Below are 22133 nucleotides of genomic sequence, written 5' to 3'. Positions count from 1 at the left end.
ATTTGTCGTGTGTTTGAATATAATTTAATAAAACACTGTGACATAAAATTGCTTAGTCAACATTTATTTTGGACCCAAAAAGTACACTGACGTCACACAGTTTTCTTTTTCAATATACAAAATTCAAGCCTCTTTTAAGACTTCTACAGAATTGACTACAGTTGACATTTCAAGTGGTTTTTATCAAAAGTGAATCATCATTAAAACCGCAAATCACATTAAGCGCAACAGAAGTGGTTACAATTCAAGTGAGTGACATTTTGTCAACATGACAAGCGAAATAAATGTCTGAGATGTGTAATTACGTGTTATTAAAAAAAAAAAAAAAGTTAATGGCAAGGTGAAGAGCAGCAGTTAAAGTGCTGGCAACTAAAAGAAGGCAATCTCCACAGCACCACCACAACTGATAAATAATACAGCATGCACTTTTAGAGTAACGGCTACACAAACACAAGTCAAGAAGCGATACCACAACAGCCATTATCAGCACTTTTGATGATTTGCTACAAACATCTCTCCGCTTTTACAATGTGGATCTCTCGGCCGCCGGTTTTAGGCCACCCTGTAGGCGATCATGCGCGTGTAGTTCTTGCGGTGGCTGCGGGCCGCCCAGAGGAACAAGGCGGACGCCATCATCTGCAGCGGGAAGGAGATGAGGGCGAGGTAGAGGGACCAGCCCAGCGATTTCGCCACCTTGTCGGGCGGCTTGGCGTACAGGTGGAGGAGATCCACGCCGGCCAGGAAGCAGCACACGCTTCCCAGAGAGCACAGAGCTGACGAGGAAGAGGAGGGACGTCAGCGTGGGAATGCCGCCACATTGACTGGACGGGGAAGGGGGGGGTGTTGGGGGTTCCTTTTACAAAGCCGTGCTGTCCAGTTCCGTATGGAAAGCCGTTTGTGCAGGTGTTCGAAATCCTTGAGATTCATCTTACGGTGTGTGTATTAGTCATCTTTGTCCTAACTGTGCACTAGTACAATGGCTGAAATTTTTAAAACCAAATTTAGAAAATACTAATCAGTAAACTTGTACATATGCACTGTAAGATTTGTATGATAATGTATTTAACTGAAACTTCAACACTGTATTTAACTCATTCAAACCCCAAAACGTACAAATCCGTTTTTTTAATACTTTGTCCTTCACTCCCAAAAATGTTATGCTAGAGCATACAGAAGGCTTTGATGCAGCTTCCAACGTGAAGAGGGCGCTAAAAGCAATGGCTGTTATTACAAAACAATGGCCAACAGGTAGCAGCAGAGTATAAGAGATCAGCCGGGGCCATTTTGCAACAAGCTCTTTTTGCCAGTTTTCAACAGGAATTTTGAATAACTATGAAACTTAGCTATATTCTCATACAAAATGCTACAAAAACGGAAACAGATAGAAATATACTTTTTTTCCTGATGAAAGAAGAGACTAATCTTTCTTTTGGCAGGTTCCATGTTTTTTATAGCAGTAGAACACAACATTGTGTGGGCCTTGCCAAATCAGTCAAAATCCAGTAAAACAGTCGGGAGCGAAGGAGGTTGCTTCAGTGAAAATGGCTGCGAGTGAATGAGTTAAATAGGTTGCAATCTGTTCCATGTTTGAACAGCATTAAAATAAAATATTAATACTTAATGTTCCATTAACATAACATTCTTCCATGCTTAAAGTGTGAAACCTAACCCGAAGTAAGACTTTTTGTCGAATATTTCCATCAAAAATTGATGTTTAAACATCGATTCGGCCTCATATTGAATCGATACAAGAATTGCGCGCTGCAATATTGCGAGATATTGCTGAATTGATTTTTCTTAACACCCCTAGAAAATACTGAACAATATCTGTGAAATAATACAAACGGGTTGTTTTAACAGTACATGAAGCAGGTCTCTCAAATAAAAATGAAGCAGGAGAGGACAGAGGCTGACTTTTTCAGACCTCTGAGGAGAAAGATGAGATTGGTGGAAAAAGATCGATTTGATTTTAAGGGATCGGCCGAGCACGAGCAGCCAAAATGAAGGAAATCGGGGTTGGTAAATCGCCCAGCCGATCGATCGGTGTACCCCTAGAAATAACATATTTGATCAAAATACTATTACTGTAATTCCTGGACAACACGCTGCTATTTTTTCCCACGCTAGTTTAATCATTGCAGCTTTAAATGTGACGCAGGTAACTGATGGATTTTTACTAACAAAAATAAAATACATAACGTGACCAAATTGCTAAGACAGCAACATTGAGACTCTTCTCTTGTCGCAGCCATGTTGTTAGTGTAAGCAGTGCATGTCAGCAGGGATGACAACTATCATCCACTTCATCAATTAATAAACAAAAGCAAAAAATGACCCGACAGTGACTTCTGTGTGCTGTCAAAATCGGCGCTCTTACCTGCGAGAAGATGCAGCACCCCCACAGCCAGGGTGGGCGTGAAGCTGCGGCACAGGCAAGCGCAGAAGCCGACAAGTCCGCTGAGGAACACCAAGGCCAGAGAGACCAAGGGCAGGAGAAACTGGCACCTCCATAAATCTGCAACATTTCATACATTACAACCAAGGAATGGAAATTTGATTTTTGACTGAATTACAACAGTGAAGAACCCCCCCATGGATATTTTTGAGTTTTTACAGCAGCATACAGTTTCCTACTCCAAGACAGAATTTAGAGTTGCATGACTTTATTAGTAGGAAATTATTTATTATTTATTTATTTATTAGTGGAAATATTTATCCCCGTTTTTTGTTTTTTTTCCCCCCCAAGGATTATTATGTCAACTGAAAATAATGTCAGCTAGACCTCGCAAGGCACGATGACATCATTTTCACGTCGACAACAGAGGGTGGAGCAAGACAAAACGTCAGTCTCCTAACATGGATGAAAACTGTTTTTTAAACTTCTCAATTTTTATGCCACAAAGACAATATTGATCAGAATACCGTGTTTGGATTAGTGGGTGCACACTGTGCATACAATGTATTTTCCACCACCATAAAAGACAAACAAGGAGCTAAAAAAAAAAAGATCTCGCCATTCCAGAAATTCCACAACAGAATATACAGTATGAATAAATTGCATTAACAGTTAGCATTTAAGGCCAGAAACAGAGTTACAAAATATTTATCACAAAACACAATCCTTGTAACAGGACATTGATGTATGGCTTACATGTCCTTAGCAAATCCTCTTCGTTGTCGTGGTTTCCAAGGTGTTTGTACTTTGGCAAGAACTGCTGTGGAAGAGTGAAGCGCTTACACTGCCTCTTAAACTTGGGCTCTAAAGAAAAAAAAAACAAAAAAACAACAGTTGGGACATACAATCATCGACATCGGATATGGGATCACATAAATGACACGCAGATCTGGATGAGATTCCTCACTCACCAAGGACCACCTAAAAAAAAAAATTACTTAGCTCTCAAATTAAAAATAATTCTTTCCGTACCACTAGACCACATACTATTGTCATTCAAGTCACTCAGAAACTTTATTTTGCTGTATGGTTGTTCTTTCTCACAACATCTGTAAGCTTCTTCAAGTCTCATACACTCGTATATTATTCAAGTAGTTTTTTTTTTTTTTTTTTTTTTTTTTAACCTTAACAGAGTAACCAAGTATAAATAGAGCACACGTTTCTAAAGAATGCTACCTACCTGGCTCCTTGAACCAGTGGGACTGGCTGGGCACAAGAATGCACCACCACCACAGTCCCATGGTGCCGTTGTGGAGATACAAGATCTCGCTGGAGGTCTTCTCGTCAAACTCGTCATCGCTCAACAACGAGGCGTTGCTTCCATTATGTGCGTCCGGTGGGCTACTGTACTGGTACCAGTGCTGGGTTCCCACTGCCGCCGACAGGTAAACGGCGGCCAGCAGGCTCAGCACGGAGCCGATGACCAGGGCTGTGGCATAGCGGTTATCGACCATGGTATCAGCTCACTGGTTGAACTGCTTCCTGGTGGAAAACACTAGTGGAGTTTGAAGAAAGAAATAAGCAATATTGTTTTTATTTTAATGTATTTTATTCTTCTGCGTGTCATCTATTAGAATTGTACACACTACTATTGGTAAGGCAACTACTAGTGAGGCATAACTGTGTACTAGTTGAGTAACATATTATCACTGGTTGGTTACAATCTTGCAGCACTACTAGTAGACTGGTAGAGCGCAAATGTCAACAACTACAATGTTGCTTGACTAGTAACATGTTGTACACTAGTCTTTCTGCTACTATTTGTCCTAGTGCGCTTAGAGTAAACTAGTAATTGGACTTTAAAAACTGGATATCGAAAAAATGCTCAATTGTCGTTGGTTAGCAATTTATCAATCGCTTATCACGGATACCTGGCAGTCTTTTTTTCATTAATTCACAACAATGTGCGTTGTATCCCCGTCAGATTTTTGCTGACGTAAGAAGAAAACATCATTTGTATCGTATTTATTTACCTCATTTCTAGGCAAAAGGGCGGCTACCGTCGTACTGGAAACCGGCCAGGCCGACCTTTCTTCTTCTACGCCGTCTTCTTCATCTTCGCCTATAACAACCGGCGTGATAGCTAACACTGCCATCTGGTGGAGAAAATGGGATTACGCCAGAGAGCGCCCATTGGCAGGTGTATCTAGGTTTGTTTCCGTTATTTCAGCAGTTCAATTCAAAAAGTGAAATTAATATATTGTAACGGCTAACGCAGTATTTAATTAAACACATGGGAAAATACTTTCCACATGGCCAACTCCTACCTACCTTCCTTATGTTGTGCGCTATATAAACAATTATGACTTGACTTATTTAAAACATTTCTTTGATCGTTTGCAATGTAATATTGCACTATCTTGATATAGTAATTTGAATATTTCCTTAGCTGTAATCTATAATCATCAAAACTACACAAAAATAAAATCATTAAATATTGCCCATGTGTATTATAAATCTAGACGTTTCACGTTTTTGAATTGAACTAATCTTGACATACATTTCCCACAATATTCAAATTGTGATGTACCAGTATGCTTAACATTGTGAATATTGTAGTAAACTGTAGCGGTACTCCGCTGCCCTCCCCCTTTCAAATCATACCTCTTTTTGTAAAAATGTCTACTAACAAGCTGAAAGGGTAATAATAACAACGATAGAAAAGAGATCAATACAAACTACAGAGCACTATAAAGTCAAAAGGCAACAATAGTTTGCGAATGAAGATGCAAGTTGTTAAGTTTTTCCATTGCAAAAATATTTGTTATCTTGTATGGTAACGTAGCCACAGTTGTTCTACATTCCTTACAAAAGAAAAGTTTAAAAACATCGTGCAGTATCATCCTTCATTTTTATTAAACGTCAGTGCATTAAAACAATATTAAAAAATTAAATTTAAAAAAACAGGCCATTGGACTATAACACGTAAAAGTGTCTATTTCCCTGATGTGGTTTTGGCAGTAAAAACTATTAATTTGCCAACATGTTGACAATACTTTAAACTGTCATTATGTGAATCAAGTATTTCAGCACTTTTCCAGAAGACACTTGAATCATTAAAAGTCACAAATATTTCGACAATCAGTCACGAATCAAGTGATACTTTCCAGTATGATGGATTTGGTGCACATCGTCCAGCAGAAACTTCCCTTTTCGTTAAAGCAAATCCTTTTTAAACATCTGCCAGTGTTGCTTATGGTCACCCTGCACCGTCTCGTTCAGTATGGGCGTCGTGGTGAACTCCACCGTGCACGGTCCCGGGAGGCAGGGGGCCGCCTCCAGCTCCAGCACGGTCACGTTGTTGGGGGCGTCGGTGCTGAGGATGCTGGCCGGCACAAAAAGCGTCAACTGCGGACCTCGCGTCGGCCAGTAGCGTCCCAAATTGAAACCGTTGATCCAAACCTGCCCCTGAGGAGCAAAACAGAATGAGTGAGATTGAAAGTTAGGACCAAGTACCACACTTTGACAATCAGCTACATACTGTAGATGACAATTTAAGTAAGCATACCTTGCGCCACATGGGCATGCTGATGTAAGTGTCCTGAGGTAGATCTGGGATGCCGTCGGGAATGATAAAATTCCCCCCGTAGAATGCCGGAAGCGCCAGGGCAGTGGGAAGAAGCGGGCCAGCCGACGTGGGCTTCGTTTCCCAGAAGAGACCCTGGTTGACCGCTTGGTCGATACTGAGGCTGTACATGGTCCACCCTCTAAGCGTGATATTGGTCAACATCAGGTCGCTCACGAGGCCCTGCGCAAAGAACGCACGCGCAAGAAATCAAGTCTCAGGCGTGTCATTGTTTACTTTTACATTACTACATTCGCTCCAATGCATGCTTCCTTTGTCCTATCAGAATAAAACAACAAACTCGCTTCATTGACATGGTCGTAATTTCACCAAGGTTAATTTATGCTTGACAAAAATGTAAAAAATAACAAACTAAAACTGAAAGAAACATTAACATCGTTAACAAAATAGAATAAAAAATAATAATAATAAAAAAGCTGAAACTACATAGTACAACTAACTTATTGTGATGTTGTTTTTTTTTTTATCTTTTAGTCACCAAATACTCTATATTAAAAAAAATAAATAAATAAAACTAATACTTTGTGATGTTTTTTAATCTTTTAGTCACCAAATACTCTATTTAAAAAACAAAAAAAAACTCAATTAAAAGAAAAAAACTAAAACTAATACTACAACTAAAAAAAAACACATTGCAGCATTTTTTTTTTGTGTTTGTTTTGAGGAAGACTAAGAAAAAACTACTGTCGCTTTATAAACATTGCCAAACCTTGAAGTCATTGATGCCTTTTCCATAGTTGATTCGGCCCATGTTCTCCACCAGGACGTCCAGCTGACTGCCAGCGTTGCCTGTCACGTTAATGCTTAGGACTTTGTTTCTCTCCAGAATCCCTGCAGCCACCTTGAAATAAAGTCAGCATGAATATAATGTCGTCTTTTGGTCTGCTTATTAGCAGGCTAACGTATAAAGCCAACATAAGCACAGTGGAACTTCTGAAATTCCATTCCAATTCTTTAATTTACAAACAATTAACAACTTGAGAGAGATAAGTATCTTTGTGTTGAATAGTTTAAACACCCTAGTGAGGAAAAGCGGTTAAGAAAATGGATGGATGGATAGTTTAAACACTGAAAAAAATGGGTTTATGATTACATATATACATGCTAGAGCAGCTACTATTTTAAGTGCTTTGTCGCCATCTTGTGGCCTCTCTATGCAATTAAACCCCCTTTTAACTCATTCACTCCCAGCCATTTTCACAGAAGCAGTTCCGTTCTCTCCCGGCTGTTTTACTGGATTTTGACTGATTTTGCAAGGCCCACAGAATATTGTGTTCCATTGCTATAAAAGCATGGAACCTACCAAAAGAAAGATTAGAGTCTCTTCTTTCATCAGGAAAAAAAAAAAGTATGTTTCTATCTGTTTCCGTTTTGCAGCAATTAGCATTAGAAGAGAGCTAAGTTTCATCAGTTTTCACAAATCTATTCAAAAATTGTAAGTAATTTAGCTTTTTTTCTAGATGGCCCTGGTTGATCTCCTTTGTTCTGCTGCCACCTGCTGGCCGTTTGTGTAATAACTACCATTTCTGCAACCGTTCTTTGCAGCTGAGAGGCTGCATCAAAGCCTTCTGTATGCTCTAGCATTAAAAAAAAAAAAAACGTATAAGTACGTCTTTGGGACACTTACAACATTAAAAAAAACGTATTTACACGTTATTGGGAGCAAATGAGTTAATTGCAGATTTTCCCAATTTAAAAAATCAATTGTTGACTCACCCCGTCCACAGACACATACGCTCGGTCATGGACCCCGTTCAGCGGCGACGACAGCGGCGTGGGCGTGCTGCAGTTCACCGGCAGCTTTGTCCTGTAGAGCACGTAGCCAAACGCCTAAAGAACAAGACAAAAAGACAGGACGAATTTAATACAGTCAAATCAAGTCAAATCAAGTCACGTTTATTAATATAGCGACAAAATGTGTTTTTCCTGAGACTTGTGAATGCCATTGTAATCCATTAGAAAAATACAGCACAATACAGATTTTTGCAATTTTAATTGAAGACCATATTGTCCCGCTTTAATATTAAAATAGACGCTCATATTAAAGTATGAAGAGATACCTGGTTGAGGTCAGTGAACGTCTGAGGGAACATGCTCTCCACAGGACCTGAGAAGGAGATCGTCTCTAAGGCTTCTGACACCGTTTGGAGCTGTCATAATGGAAGCAAGTTTCATTTCAGTAAAAGTGAAGAAGAGTTAAAGTAGTGCAGTTTAATTTCTGAAGCCACATGCAGCACAAATTGGACTTAAAAGATTCCACTTGTGTGCCTACCTGCTGCATTTTCACAGCACCGTATGCAAATTTTGGACTTGATGGCGGGATGAGCCCTTCAGGTATTTTGCGGTACTGCAAGAGAAAATATGTGAGTTGCTTTTCATGTCACATGAAGAATAGTGCAATGAAATTCATGGGTACTGTACATACCATTCTGATCACCTCTCGGATGGCAAAGTATTTGTCGGTCAGGTCTCCGGCCTCCGTGAGCGGAGCGTTGTAGTCGTAACTGGTCGGTTGTGCGGCGTAAGGCGAATTGGCACCTTCGGAGGTTCAATCGTGATCAGATGCCATAATATCTGTGTCATTCATTTTTTAATAATGATACTGACCATTCCAGTATCCAAAGTTGGTCCCACCAATAAACATGTACCTGTCAGGATAAAAACGATGATTATACTTGAGATTAGGCATTTTCTGTATACTAACGCTGTCATACTTTTTCTCAAATTGCATCTTTGCTTTCCTAATATTATGACATTTATTTCTCACAATATCGTGTCCGTATTTGCAATATTGTAACTTACTTTTTGCAACAACTTTATTTTTGTATGATTAGATTAGATTGTATGACTTTTTAATGAATTACAGCTTTATTTTCATAATAATGTTTTGACCTTCTAAAAAAAATTCCTTATTTTTCCTCAAATCGTATCTTTATTGTCATATTATGACTTTTCCAATAAAAATGCAGCTTTTTTCTCCTATTATTGTGACTTCGTTTGTTTATTTTTACAACTTGTTTCTCCCAGTTTAACGCTTTAATTTCAGAACAATATTAATCTTGTATTATTACATTTTTTTTCTTTTAATTAAACTTTTTTTTTTAATGTTTTTAACTTTATTAAAATGTACTCTCTCCCATTGTGTCTTTATTATCATAATAGTACATGAGTATATATGTAATATTGCATCTGAATTTGCTTATTATAATTATTATTACAATTTTCTTGTAATATTTAAACTTTATTTTTGGAACTTTTTTATTTTTGTACTATCACATATTTTGGGGATTAAATTATGTATGCTATTTTAGGTTTTGATTTCTCAAATTGTTTTTTCTTTTGTTGAATATAGATGTCTTTATTCTCATATGACTTTTTCTCATAAAACTAGAACTTTTTATCAAGAAATTACACATAAGTCACTTATTATTTTGACACAAAATCGTAATATTAATGGCAATGCCATGTTATAAATACAATGTACTTACAATTACTCAAATAAAAGCACTTGTTCTTGTACTCCATGTATAAAATTAGTAATTAGTACAACCCTATTTTAAAAACAACCTCATTAAATATCACATTTTTTAAATACAATTATGACTTTTCATAATCTAACTTCATTTTCATAAAGTTTGGACATTCTCATAAACTACTCTTTTGTCAAATTGTCTGTTTATTATCATAAAGGTTTTTTTTTGGACAATTACACCTTTGCCAATGTGACAGCATTCATCTCTTTAATTATTAATATTCGAATTCCATTACTTTATAGCCTATTACACCTTCATAGAAATTACAAATCCATTTTCCCACTGCAAACAATACCTATGGGGTCTGTTGCGGTCTAATGTTGACCTGGGTCTACAAATCACAAAACAAAAGCGGACTCACAGGTTGACGTTTGCACCCATGGCCAGGATCTCGTTGAGTGTCACGACCACATTTTTGGTCGAGACGGTGGAGTGAGGCCAACCCCAGTGGTCCAGCCAGCCCGTGTAGTACTCGGAGTTCACCTGGTGGTGCAGACGAGTGAAGGAAAGAAAGACGGTGAATGAACTGGTTGACACAAAAAAAAATCTGCCTTGATACTATTTAAAAAAAACAAAACATGAAACAGCAAATGGTGGTGTTTTGGTGGGTCTGGAATGGATTTCAATTCATTACAATGGGAAATTCGATTTAATACCCATGTAGACTTGGTCACAGAACATAATATAATTAATAAAGATGCTTGCCAATGGTCCATGAGGTTCTGCGTGTCGTTGCGCTGCAAACGCTGCGGACACATTGGAACCTGAAAATCAAATAACAAAACACCATCAAGTCATGAAAGTCGCATGTCTCACGAGCCGGATGCGGACCAACCTGGGCCGAAGTCGACGGTGGCGAAGACGCCTTGGATGGCGCCGCACTTGAGGAAGCCCACCGAGGCGCCATCGGTGGTGAACAGCACCACTTCCTCGCCCAGGTAGGACCGCATCAGCTTGTGCAGGTGACGCATGTAGTTGTAGTCGCACGCAAAGTAGCTGCCGTATTCGTTTTCCACCTGAGCAGCAACGTGTCAAAGATATAGCAGCAAAAAAAATTTAACATTTCAGTTTTCCTGATTTTGGGAGGGTGTGCTTTGCACGGCGTGGCCACTTTAGAGTGCCTCGTTGTCACGGCATAAAACAAAAAAGCAATGACATGGGAGGATATACTTAATACATAATTTCAGGGCTCAAATACTTATTTCACCAATGCCTATTTAGCGTTCATAGAAAAAGACAACAAGAAGACACCAAAGCACCTGCACGCTGATGATGGGTCCACCATTCTGATAGAGGAAAGGCTTCATCATCGGTAGCAACTTGCCCATCCAGGTATCCACCGCCGCGATGTAATCTGAAACAAACAGTTTACAGTGTGATTAATGCTGTGTGATTCAAACCAGTATATTAGATATACGACTGCTATGGTAAGATTTTCACCTGGATCGGAAGAGCGCAGCACAATGTCTTTCTTGTGGAGAAGCCAGGCAGGCAGTCCTCCCTGGTGGACACACATTGTATATTTGTTTTTGTTATTATTTTAGTCACTGGCCACAGCATAAGGTAAGCTAATAGACGAAAACATCCAATACAATCATAACAAGTCATAAGTCTCAATTTGTTACTGTCAAAGAGGTATAGATTTAAAAATGTGAGCATTATGATAGCGATATTAAATGAGAAATCAACCTTAAACATTTCTTGACAATAATATTTTAAATGTGACCTCACTAGTCAAAACATGACATGCTGATTAATATTACATTTGTGTAATATGAGTTATGCAGCAAAATCCAGCCATTTTTATCTATCTCAAGGGGTGGCCATTTTGCCACTTGCTGTCGACTGAAGATGACATCACAGCTGCTCAGGGCTCAGGTATCGGCCAATCACAGATAACCTGTTTTCTGAAGTTGAGCTGTGATTGGTTGTTACCTGATATTTGAGCAACTGTGAGGTCATAGTGACTTGACAGCAAGTTTCAAAATGGCCGCCTTCTGATATTGATTAAAAACTACTGGATTTTGCTGTTTAACTCATATTCTGCTAACACAATATTAGCCAGTATACCTGATTTAGACTAGTGGGGGTGCGAAGAACATTACTGTCAAGATTTTATTTTATTTTTTTAAACTTCCCCTTTAAGAGTTTGGCATTCACAGATTTTTAAAAAAATTTTTTTTGGAACGTATCATACATTGTTCACTTAAAACCTCTGCTATTCTGTGTTTTTGTTCTCAGGCCAATGCAATTAAAATGTTACTTTGTTTGTTCAATTTTAAAAAATAAAGTGTTACTTTGGCACCATCTGGTGGAATCTTTGTGTCATTTACTTCATTGGCTTTCATTTCGTCTGCAGTTTAAGATGTCCTAATTGTTTGCACATTTATACTTGTATATAAATGCCGAAAGATGTCTGTTTATGCCCTGAATTTGGCTGGTGAGCAGTCCTGTATGTGCCCCCATTTATCACCCAAAATTAGCTAGGTTAGGCCCCAATGAGGAGAAGCACACCATAAAATGGATGGATGGATGGGTGGATGGGTGGATGGAATTACGCTTACCATGTCCCACTCGGCACAAATGTAAGGCCCCGGTCGAAGGATGACCAGTAGGCCAATATCCTGAGCCAGCTGAAGGAAATGTTCCAAATCTCTATCTCCGCTGAAGTCATATCTGCCTGGAGAATCCTCATGAAAGTTCCATGGAATATACCTATGACGGGAAAAGAGACCGAGTGCAACTGAAAAGACAAAAATAGCTAATTTGATTCTTGAGAGGCATGTAAATACCACGGAAACAGATTGTGTCATTTTTACAGTATTTCCACTGACACATTCCGACAACGTGCGGCAAATGAGTCAATGACACGGTTACATACGTCTGGATGGCATTCAGGCCCGCCATGTACATCTTGAGCAGCCGGTCCTTCCAGTAGGCCCTGGGGATCCTGCTGTAGTGGATGCTGCCTGAGATGTAGCGGAACTTCTCTCCATCTTTACGGAAGCAGTCGTTCTGGTAGTCCACGCTGAAGGACGGAGGCGCGGCCAGCTGTGAACAGACAAGCAAACACCTTTTATAGATGTTTTATTGCGACACACGTGCTCACTGGAGGAAAGACGACTTGTTTGGTTAAACATTTGTTTAATGGCATGTCAGCTGACTTTAAGGATGTGTCAGCTGAGACAGGCAGTCAACACGTCAGTGAGGCATGACTTTATTTAAATAATAATGACAATGCGTCAGATTTATATTGTGCTTTTCTGGATTGGACATATGGAAAAGTGACTCTATTGACTTGGATACAAATACAATGTTGTGGACTGCAAATCATCATACACCATTGTAATGAATAAAAATGCTGTGACTCCATTCTAGTGCCACCATAATGCTATTTTTTTCCCTAGTGACCGAAGACAAAAAACAAACAAAACGAAAAAAAAACATCCGAACAAATTCAGAGCAAAATGACATAATTATTTACATGTTGGATGTTAATGAGAAAACCTAAAAAATGGATAGATTAGATATTACATTATAAATAATTTTAAAAAGTGTGGAATGGGACCTGCCCGTTTATTTTTTATTTTTTTTAGGGCCTAGAATTGCTTTTAAAAAGACTAGTTATTGTCTATGGCGCGTTTCAGTTTCCGTACACATTTTGTACGTCGTCGCCACAGTTGTAGAACTACGTCGTAAAGAGAGGACACCTGTACGTTGCCCTCTCGTGTAAGTAAACAAAATAGTTCCAAATAGTAGTGACTGAATGCGGGTACATTTGGCCAAGTTCTTTTTAGTTTAAGTGTTCTAATCTGATTTATTCGAAAAAGCAGAAGTTACTTACCGACAATCCGACGAGAAGGATCAGGAAGCTAGCAAGACCCAGCAGCGGCATGACAAATCCTTGGCAAAAACTTTTCCAGGTACTTCTCAAACTACATGAAAGTGTACTGTTTTTTTTCTTTGTTATGTGGCTTTATTTTCATGTGTCAGCAAAGCGGAGGCATTATTATGCGGCATCTTGTGGTGCGGAAGTTCTAATCATGTGATTCCATATTTGATATGCTGTAATGACGCTTTTTGGTCAAAAGATGGCAGTATTGCAGTGACGCCACATGGCGCAGCGTTTTGAAAGCGACGAAGAACATTTAGTTTAAAAAAAAGAAAGAAAAGAAAAAAAGAAACGATTTGTGTCTGAGATGGCTAAGACTAGAGCTACTGCATATTGTTAAGTGGAGATATTTCTGTTTAACTAGTAGTGTTATAAACTTGTTCGTTTATTTTCTGGAGTTATTCCGTATGTATCGTTGCAGTTCACCCTCCGACCAAAAGGTGGCGCTAGTGAAAAGGCGTTGTTTACCAAAACACGGAAGCCCGTAACCACTACCGGGTCAACACAGTGTTGACACGTGGGAAGAGAGGTGATAGCGGAGTAGGAAAACATGTCGAAAAGCAATGACGATAACAACGCTTCCAAAGTGGTACACGTAGCGGAGGACGTCCAGGACCCACTGCCCATGGCCACGAGGACCCGCAGCGGCCGCATAGTGCGTCGCCCCTCCGGACTCCAAAGCCTCGAAACCCCGGCGAGGACACCCGGTAGGAGGACCAGGAGGTCCGTCATACCGGAAAAGAAAGAACCGGAGGAGCAGGCGCCGGAGCCCGTTCAGGAGAAGCCCACAGTGAGTGTCGGGCCGGAGACGCAGGAGGACACGCCCGTAGTGAGTCTCCTATCAGAGACGGACGAGAAGCCTGCATTGAGTGTCGTACCGGAGACTGAGGAGGGGAAGCCTGCAGTATGTGTCGAACCGGTGCCGGAGGAAGAGAAGCCCGCAGTTTGTGTCGAACCGGGGCCGGAGTTGCCTCGCACAGACGCCGCAGCAGAGGTGGACAACATAGCCGTTCAAGTATCCAAGCACGCCCCGGTAGAAAGAGCGCCAGCGACCCCGAAGACGGAGTCGCAACCCCCCAAGAAGAAGCCTCGTCTGGGGCCTAGTGTGAAAGCGACTGTGGTTATTCCTCTGGGGAAGCCAAAATCAGGGCGAGCGTGGAAGGACCGCAACAAACAGAGGTGACCTTGTATTTATTATCAATCAACATTATTATAACGCATCTTTCTTAAACAAAATATCAGTGTTTGACGCCTCCTTCAAAAACGACATGCTAGCCAGTAGGTGAGTAAACAAAAAAAGTAAGGCCTGGTGGTTCTGAAATAAATACAAAAATAATAAACGTTGCTTTCTGCGTAAAAAAAGTACCTAAATGAATTTATAACATTCTTAAACAGGGCTCTCAAACATAGGCTTCAGGATGGTAATTTCTGGCCCCCTAACTTATAGTTTAAGCGCAGGACATCTTTTGGAGAATTGGAATTCTGAAGTGACACCAAGTGGAGGGAAAAGATATCCTGTCACCGGTTATGTTATTTTCAGCGTAAGTGAAACAAAACTTACAACTTTTGTATAAAATTGACAAAGATGAAAATTGACATTTTCACAATAATTATAGTCAGTTTAGTTTCATAAGCATCGAAGTTTCTTTAAAAAAAAAAAAAAATGTTTCATGAACGTTTTTATTTTTTCTGCAATTTTAATTAGTGTGTTCATTTCTGTTAATATGATAACCATGGTGTTCTTGTGTAGGTTCTCTGCATTAGTACGGGACACGTCGCTGTGCACCTCCTGGGAGAAGAAGATGCAGGCAAAGCGAGAGAAGCAGCTGGTGCAGAAGTACACGTTGCAACTGAAAGAGCAGAAAGCCAAAGCCAAAGAGGTATTTTAAATTAAAAAAAAAAAAAAAAAACAGTCACAAAAAAGCATTTGTGCTCCATCTTATTAACTCCCCTGTAACCCATCGTCTCCACAGGAGAAGCGGAAACGGCGAGAGGAGAACTTGAAGCGGCGTGAGGAGAACGAACGCAAAGCGGAGGTCGTGCAAGTGGTACGTACTCGCCTGAGCCTCGTGCTAAATGTGACAATGATTAGATAGGAATTTCACTTGTAATGGTCTGAAAAGCATTATTTCGGCCATTGAACTAAATAAATAGAAATACCATTAATTTGTTGCAACCCACACATTAGAATGTTTGGAATGTGTGTGTGTTTTTTTTAAATATAGCACGCTAGTATTGTACTTTATAATACACATACAGTAATGACATAATTCAATAAAATGTAATAGTTTGTGCGTCGTGATTTCCAGCTTCTCACGTATCCAAATTTGCATGTAACTGTAATGTTATTTATTGCAGTTTGCAGTGGTGTAGAATTGAGCTGCATCATAGTAAAACTGTTCTTTAGGTGGAGTTAAATAAACTAGCCAAAATAATAGGATCGCCTCTGCGATAAGGTGCAGTCATGGAACAGTGAGATGGTGTATCTAATGAAATGTCCGTTAAGTTATCAGCAAAGCAACAACTTAGACAGCATTACAAGCGAAACACCTTTTTTTTTTTTTTTTTTTTTCTGTGTCAGATCCGAAACACGGCAAAGCTCAAGAGGATGAAGAAGAAGAATCTGAGGAAGATTGAGAAGCGCGACACGCTCACACTGCTGGAAAAGTCCAACAACAACAACCAGAAGAAGAACCAGAACCGCAACAAAGCTAAGCAAGCAAAGAAAAACAAGAGTGAAAATTTGACTTGAAGACTCGATTGCCTCCATGATGTTGCTCCAATACAGTTGCTTCACAGAGGACTTCAAAACTTTCTTACTAAGAGTTGGAAGCAAAATCTTTTAAGTATTGTTCCCAAATAATACAATTGTTGCTGTACAGGTCCCTCAAGTTTGTTTTCAGCCTGTGATTTTTCCACTTGCAGGACTTTCTATTAAATAAAGTATTCTCTAAAGATTCTTGAATATTTTTCCCTTTGATAGAGTACATCATGTACACTGACTTAATTCAGCAATAACCAGTGTAGTGATTATGAAACCTATTACAGGTAGTATCACCTCAAAAGTGCTTATTAGCTCTCCATGCACCATAATGACAAACATTAAGTTGCTGTAGCTTTTTAGGCCCAAGTGATTATCAAAAATTAAATTGATGTTATATTTATTGTTTTTGTTAGCCATTGTAATATTGCGCATGGTTTAAACATTTAGTATGTGTTGAATTATGTACCTGCTGAATGATTTGAATAAAATGTAATGTACTTGGGTTAAAAAATGTAATGTAAATGTTTGAAAACAAACAGTTCTAAAAGATTATTATAGAACGTATTAAAGTTTTAAAGTTTTTGTCACTTCTGTCAACTGAAAATGACATTACAGTTGCTCAGGTAACGACCAATCACAGCTCACCTACTCTCTGAAGCTGAGCATGATTTGTTGTTACCTGAGCTCTGAAAAATTGTGATGTCATTTTCAGTCAACATCGAGTGGCAAAATGGCCACACCCTGAGGTGTTTAGACCGGTGGGGGCCCATACAAACATATTTTGAAGAAATTTTTGGGGTTGGCTTCTCCTTAAGTCACTTTACCAACTTTGGTTGGCCAAATTCAGCTTGACTCGGCCCCAGCTAACACATCACTTGTTTCGACAGTACTGGCGTCCCTAATGCAGTGTCCAATGATGTACACTTGATCACCTTACTGCTAAAGTCGAACAAAATCTCACACCAGCACACGGTTTATATCTCATCAGACCTCGGCTAAATCAAAATCACGTGTTTCGCTTTTTGGGGATTTACGTGAGCAGCATAACCGGCGTTGTTTTGTCAAGAAGTTCCCGTCAAGGAAGCAGACTTGCATTTACCGGTCCAAATCCTGTGTCGCCAGATGAATCTTTATCAAAGTTATGATAAAGCCTATTGTTTTCAATGATAACACTTTGAATGTGGATGTTCCCATTACATTTTTTTTTCCCACCTGAGTGCGAGTCGCCTCATTTGTAGGGTCTGCCAAATGCTGATACCGAATCGCAATCCGATATCTCGGTAATGTGTAAAGGAGAAGAAAAAAGTCACATGGTTATGCCTCATCAGACCTCAGCTAAATATAAATCCTGTGTTTTGCTTTATGGGGATTTGCGTTAGTAACATAACAAGGGTTGTTTTGACAAGAAGAACAATGCAAACGGGAAGTTTCGCGAAGGGACAGTTTGAATCTTGCGCAACCACTGAATGAATCATTGTGATCGAAGTTGAGATAAAGCCTATTGTTGTTTTCAGTCAAGATTTACATACCAACAAGACACTTAGAATGTGTTTTTTTTTTTCATAGGGATGTTTATGTTCCCATCACATTTTTTTTTTTTTTTTTGCACCCAAGTCCGCATCACCTCATTTTGAGGATCTGCCGATACAGTGGAGTTTGCATGTTCTCCCCGTGCCTGCGTGGGTCTTCTCCGGGTACTCCGGTCTCCTCCCACATTCCAAAGACATGCATGGCAGGTTGATTGGGCGCTCCGAATTGTCCCTAGGTGTGCTTGTGAGTGTGGATGGTTGTTTGTCTCTGTGTGCCCTGCGATTGGCTGGCAACCAGTCCAGGGTGTACCCCGCCTGCTGCCCAAAGCCAGCTGAGATAGGCTACAGCACCCCCTGCAACCCTTGTGAGGAATAAGCGGTCAAGAAAATGGATGGATGAATCTCCTCAAGCATTAAATAATAAGTCATTTCATTTAGCCATCTGTTGAAGCATGGGGCTTGCCGAGATTCCCAATTTAGTAATATTAACTTCTTGGCTACAACCATCGCGATCACCATAAGAACCTGCTTTTGGTAAAAGGGGGAGGGTCTCAGTCAAGTCAGAATAAGCAAATATTACCAGGTTACAATCAAGCTGAACCATTATTTTTCCTTTGTTTGGAAAACCATTGATTGAAAAATTTGACTTCGTCTGGTTTTGTAATAGTGGGTCCTATGTAAAACTTTGAATTGAATTAGTCTGTATGAACCATCATTAACCGGTTTCACCAAAAACAAAAAAAACAAAAACAAACTCTGACGTTTCCAGTGACGTGACTGCCAGTATTTATCTTCTTCAGTGGAATCTAAAACAGTGAATAAATGTTTGCACATGTCATTTTTTTTGATGAGATAACGCTAATCAGCTCATCAAAACAAAAACAAGGCTTCGAGCTGTTTAATGCCACTCACAATTAAATCTGTCAAATCAAACTGGCACAACAAGCTGTTTAATTCTTTAGGTTCAATTTAATTCTATTACTCTTTGTTTTAATTACAATATAAAGTACTATTTAAAAAATGTGGGTGGTGAGGCTGAAATACAAGTGTCATTTTCGTTGGGGTGTTTATTGTTTTAGTGCTTAATGTGGTGGTGGATGTTGAAGAAAAAAAAAAATCCAATAACAAAGAAGTTGTGGAAAAAAAAGAGGAAAACTCACCATCATCCCCTGACCTCAACCCAATTGAGAACCTCCAAACAGTAACCCTAAGGGGCAGAGATTATGAACTTACAATTCCAAATGCCGGTTACCATTTTTAAAGATCTCAACGCTTTGACAAAACTACATCAGAACACAGTGAAGATGAGTTTCACCCAAATCCGTGAATAGCGACACACTGACATTTGAGTTAGCGAATGAGTGGACGGACGTATGCCCACCTTTTCTTCCTCATTCCACAGTTGTCTTTTTCTGTGGACGAGCTCGCTCCATGAGACGGCGATGACGGGTTTGTCAGCGGTGTGCCGGTGCATCGTGACGTCTTCGTGCACGCTTGTTTTGATTTGCAAACGGACCATGAGACAATGATGCCATGATAACCTTGAAAAGAAAAGCACAAAGGTGAGCAAGGTGGAAGGAATGATCCCCGAGGGACGTCTTGTGGCGGTCACAAGGCCTATAAAGAGGTAAAAGTCACACAGACACAACGAGACACCCGAGACCTCAACTGATCGAAGACGCAGAAGCACAATCAAGTCGACACTTTGTAAGTGCAAACTTTTTCCTGTCTACTGATGCTGATGTTGTGCTTTATTGTAACAATTTCGACGCAATGTGGATATTATAACTGAGCCAGAAGAGTGAAACACTCAAAACAAAAACAGGTACAAAAAGTCAAAAAGTATATTTACTCTCAGTGACTTCATTCTTGTATAACTGTGTATATACCCTATTATATGTGTAATAATAAAACGTCATTGTAGTATAGTAAAATTTCACTTGTAGTAATATAACTATTCCAAATAATGCGGTTTTCTTTCAATACAAGTTAACAGTTGTAAGTCCTTTCCTTTCATAATAATTTATTCTAAAATAATTTAGTATATTTTTTTCCCTCATAATATGACTTTTTTATTTTGGAATTTTGGAAAATTACCCAGGTTATTTCTACCATGAGCTACGTATTAAATATAAATTTCAAGCTGCGCTCCTGTTATATTCTGTATAACTCTCACATATTGTTTTCTTGTAATATTGAACATTTTCTGGTTTATAATTTTTAAATGCTTCTAACATTATTATTGCAAAACAATTTATTCATATTTTGAAAAAAAGAATACAGTACCACCTTGTGATATCATAACTATTCCTCCTGAATGTTTTTTCTTGTAATGTTTAGACTTTATTAAACAATAAATACATTTATTTTATTTTTATATTTATTATTATTATTATTATTATTATTATTATTATTATTATTATCCATTTTATATGTATTGTATTGCAACGGCACAACATTATTTATTACACAAATTTGCTGTCATAGTATTTTCCTTTCTTTTTCGTATAGTAATTATTAAAACTAATAAACTTTATTTCTTTTTTGGTTTTTAGATATTTGTGAGGTTTGTTTTCCTGTAGAAAAAATGCTCTGGCTAATCCTGCTCCAACTACTGATCATCGGTAAGCACCTCAGTCTTGTTTCTGTACTTCACATCTATTGAGCACGATGCAGAAACTCATATTTTCTTTCTTTCTTTTTTCTTTGTTCCATAGCACCCATAAAGACCACTGCAACCTCAACTACCAACCAACTAACAAGCAACGGCGGAACCACAGATAGCACCACCGCAACGAGCAGCATGGCAACCACAGATCGCAACACCGCAACGAGCAACACGGCAACCACAGATAGCACCACCGCAACGGGCAACACGGCAACCACAGATAGCACCACCGCAACGAGCAACACGGCAACCACAGATAGCAACACCGCAACGAGCAACACGGCAACCACAGATAGCAACACCGCAACGAGCAACACGGCAACCACAGATAGCAACACAGCAACGAGCAACGCCGCAACCACAACTGGCAATGCCGCGACGTCCACTGGCAAACCCGCAACCACAACTGGCACCACAGCAACTGCCACTACAACAAGCACTACAGTGACGACAGTGACAACAATGACGACAAGCGGCGTTGCCCCGTCTGCCCACGTCAGCAGCGTACTCTTCTTATGTCACCTTAGCGTGGCGCTCAAACTCTACGTAGTATAAAAGAGTTGACGTTGTTTTAAAATGTCACCGAACGTGCGTTGAGAGATCGAAACATAGATTCGGATGATACCGTGCATGTGTTTGAATGTGGTCATTTACATCTAATAATTTTGACAACATAATATTCAATGTCATTTATGTCAATTATGTTACTGTGTGTGCCAGTATTTTCAACTGCCATTTACAAATATGAATGTTTGATTGTTAAAGTATGAAAAGGCAATATTACACAAATAATTTATTGAAATGGCATTTACCCAAGAACATGAATAAATCGATTTAATTGTGTGCTGATTTGTATTACGTGATCAATCAAAACGATTTCATCATCTTCATTTTATCAACCAATGAAACAGTGATATTGTGCATTTTCTTTCTACCAAGCCGTCTTACAGCTTGAGTCAAATTTGACATTTGATAGCAATAAAAATAGCCTAAACAACTTTTTTGTTTGTTTACACTGAAATAATGACTTATCCCAAAGTGACTCAAAATACATAAAAACTCAAATATTCATTCATTTTCTTGACCACTTATTCCTCACAAGGGTCGCGGGGGGTGCTGGAGCCTATCTCAGCCGGCCCTGGGCAGGGGACACCCTGGACTGGTTGCCAACCAATCGCAGGGCACACAGAGACGAACAACCATCCACACTCCCAAGCACACCTAGGGACAATTTTGGAGAGCCCAATTAACCTGCCATGCGTGTCTTTAGAATGTGGGAGGAGACCGGAGTACCCAGAGAAGACCCACGCGGGCACGGGGAGAACATGCAAACTCCACCCAGGAAGGGACTGGGCCTGGACTCAAACCCGAGTCCTCAGAACTACCGATCTGTGGCAGGGTTTTTATCCCCCAACACTAAAAACAGCATAAGAATGATCATACTGAAAATTCAGAACAGAGGATGTAAATACATTTTATTTATACTGTAATATGTCTGTATAAAAATATTCAAGTTCATAAGATTGGGTTTTGATCACCTCGGAAAAAAACAGCATTTGAAATTCAGATTGGGCACCTCGGGTACAGTGACATCAAGCAAAGATTTTCCAACTGAACAGCAAAATCTTAAAGGACTCTGTAATTTCTATATGGTACTCAAGTATGGAATTATAGCGGTAAACAGTTTTTTCAACGTTTTAGTTTTC

At 39.4% G+C, this 22133-nt stretch overlaps 3 protein-coding genes and 1 long non-coding RNA gene across 7 annotated transcripts in view; 2 read left to right on the top strand and 2 right to left on the bottom strand.

The window, feature by feature from the left end:
• Positions 1-48: 48 nt before the first annotated feature.
• On the bottom strand, positions 49-4580 carry cldnd1b (claudin domain containing 1b). 2 transcript variants are annotated; one of them, XM_077525567.1, is made up of 5 exons: positions 4429-4580; positions 3636-3950; positions 3152-3259; positions 2378-2515; positions 49-773 (listed from the first exon to the last, which is right to left on the bottom strand). In XM_077525567.1, the coding sequence occupies exons 2-5, from the start codon at positions 3907-3909 to the stop codon at positions 553-555; spliced, it is 741 nt and encodes a 246-aa protein (XP_077381693.1). In that variant the 5' UTR covers positions 3910-3950; positions 4429-4580; the 3' UTR covers positions 49-552. The 2 variants fall into 2 exon arrangements, with proteins under 2 accessions (XP_077381693.1, XP_077381694.1); XM_077525568.1 differs by having other exon boundaries at positions 3636-3937; positions 4429-4512.
• Positions 4581-5287: 707 nt separating this feature from the next.
• glb1 (galactosidase, beta 1) overlaps positions 5288-22133 on the bottom strand; it is a 30219-nt gene continuing 13373 nt past the window's right edge. Inside the window, exons 1-16 of one of the 2 annotated variants that reach the window (XM_077525563.1) lie at positions 13419-13962; positions 12456-12625; positions 12139-12289; positions 11015-11075; positions 10834-10928; positions 10410-10590; positions 10280-10338; positions 9936-10057; positions 8649-8689; positions 8467-8579; positions 8314-8388; positions 8102-8191; positions 7758-7871; positions 6751-6882; positions 5964-6203; positions 5288-5863 (exon numbers count right to left, since the gene is read on the bottom strand). In XM_077525563.1, coding sequence (XP_077381689.1) covers positions 5612-5863; positions 5964-6203; positions 6751-6882; positions 7758-7871; positions 8102-8191; positions 8314-8388; positions 8467-8579; positions 8649-8689; positions 9936-10057; positions 10280-10338; positions 10410-10590; positions 10834-10928; positions 11015-11075; positions 12139-12289; positions 12456-12625; positions 13419-13469 — 1947 coding nt within the window. In that variant the 5' untranslated portion in view covers positions 13470-13962 and the 3' untranslated portion in view covers positions 5288-5611. Of the gene's footprint in view, positions 5864-5963; positions 6204-6750; positions 6883-7757; positions 7872-8101; positions 8192-8313; positions 8389-8466; positions 8580-8648; positions 8690-9935; positions 10058-10279; positions 10339-10409; positions 10591-10833; positions 10929-11014; positions 11076-12138; positions 12290-12455; positions 12626-13418; positions 13963-22133 lie in introns of those variants that run through there. The other variant, XM_077525564.1, reaches the window with a different exon arrangement.
• ccdc86 (coiled-coil domain containing 86) lies at positions 13244-16423 on the top strand. Of its 2 annotated transcripts, XM_077525566.1 has the most exons (6): positions 13244-13303; positions 13408-13497; positions 13888-14645; positions 15217-15346; positions 15440-15514; positions 16048-16423. In XM_077525566.1, the coding sequence occupies exons 3-6, from the start codon at positions 14017-14019 to the stop codon at positions 16216-16218; spliced, it is 1005 nt and encodes a 334-aa protein (XP_077381692.1). In that variant the 5' UTR covers positions 13244-13303; positions 13408-13497; positions 13888-14016; the 3' UTR covers positions 16219-16423. The 2 variants fall into 2 exon arrangements, with proteins under 2 accessions (XP_077381692.1, XP_077381691.1); XM_077525565.1 differs by lacking the exon at positions 13244-13303 and having other exon boundaries at positions 13332-13497.
• On the top strand, positions 19307-21270 carry LOC144021346 (uncharacterized). Its single transcript, XR_013284109.1, has 3 exons — positions 19307-19466; positions 20315-20383; positions 20477-21270. It is a non-coding gene; the product is annotated as an uncharacterized LOC144021346 (long non-coding RNA).

This window comes from Festucalex cinctus, chromosome 6 (assembly GCF_051991245.1).
Source record: "Festucalex cinctus isolate MCC-2025b chromosome 6, RoL_Fcin_1.0, whole genome shotgun sequence".
Taxonomy (NCBI): domain Eukaryota; kingdom Metazoa; phylum Chordata; class Actinopteri; order Syngnathiformes; family Syngnathidae; genus Festucalex; species Festucalex cinctus.
This window is presented reverse-complemented; position numbering and strand designations above follow the sequence as displayed.

Bases quoted from the DNA above. Each gene is read 5' to 3' on its own strand.
- cldnd1b (XM_077525567.1), bottom strand. From the start codon at position 3,909: ATGGTCGATAACCGCTATGCCACAGCCCTGGTCATCGGCTCCGTGCTG. The intron at 2,516-3,151 runs GTAAGCCATACA...GAAATGTTGCAG, and splicing joins AGAGGATTTGCTAAGGACAT to ATTTATGGAGGTGCCAGTTT. The intron at 774-2,377 runs GTAAGAGCGCCG...CTTCCTCGTCAG, and splicing joins GGTGCTGCATCTTCTCGCAG to CTCTGTGCTCTCTGGGAAGC.
- ccdc86 (XM_077525566.1), top strand. From the start codon at position 14,017: ATGTCGAAAAGCAATGACGATAACAACGCTTCCAAAGTGGTACACGTA. The intron at 14,646-15,216 runs GTGACCTTGTAT...GTTCTTGTGTAG, and splicing joins AAGGACCGCAACAAACAGAG to GTTCTCTGCATTAGTACGGG. The intron at 15,347-15,439 runs GTATTTTAAATT...TCGTCTCCACAG, and splicing joins AGAAAGCCAAAGCCAAAGAG to GAGAAGCGGAAACGGCGAGA.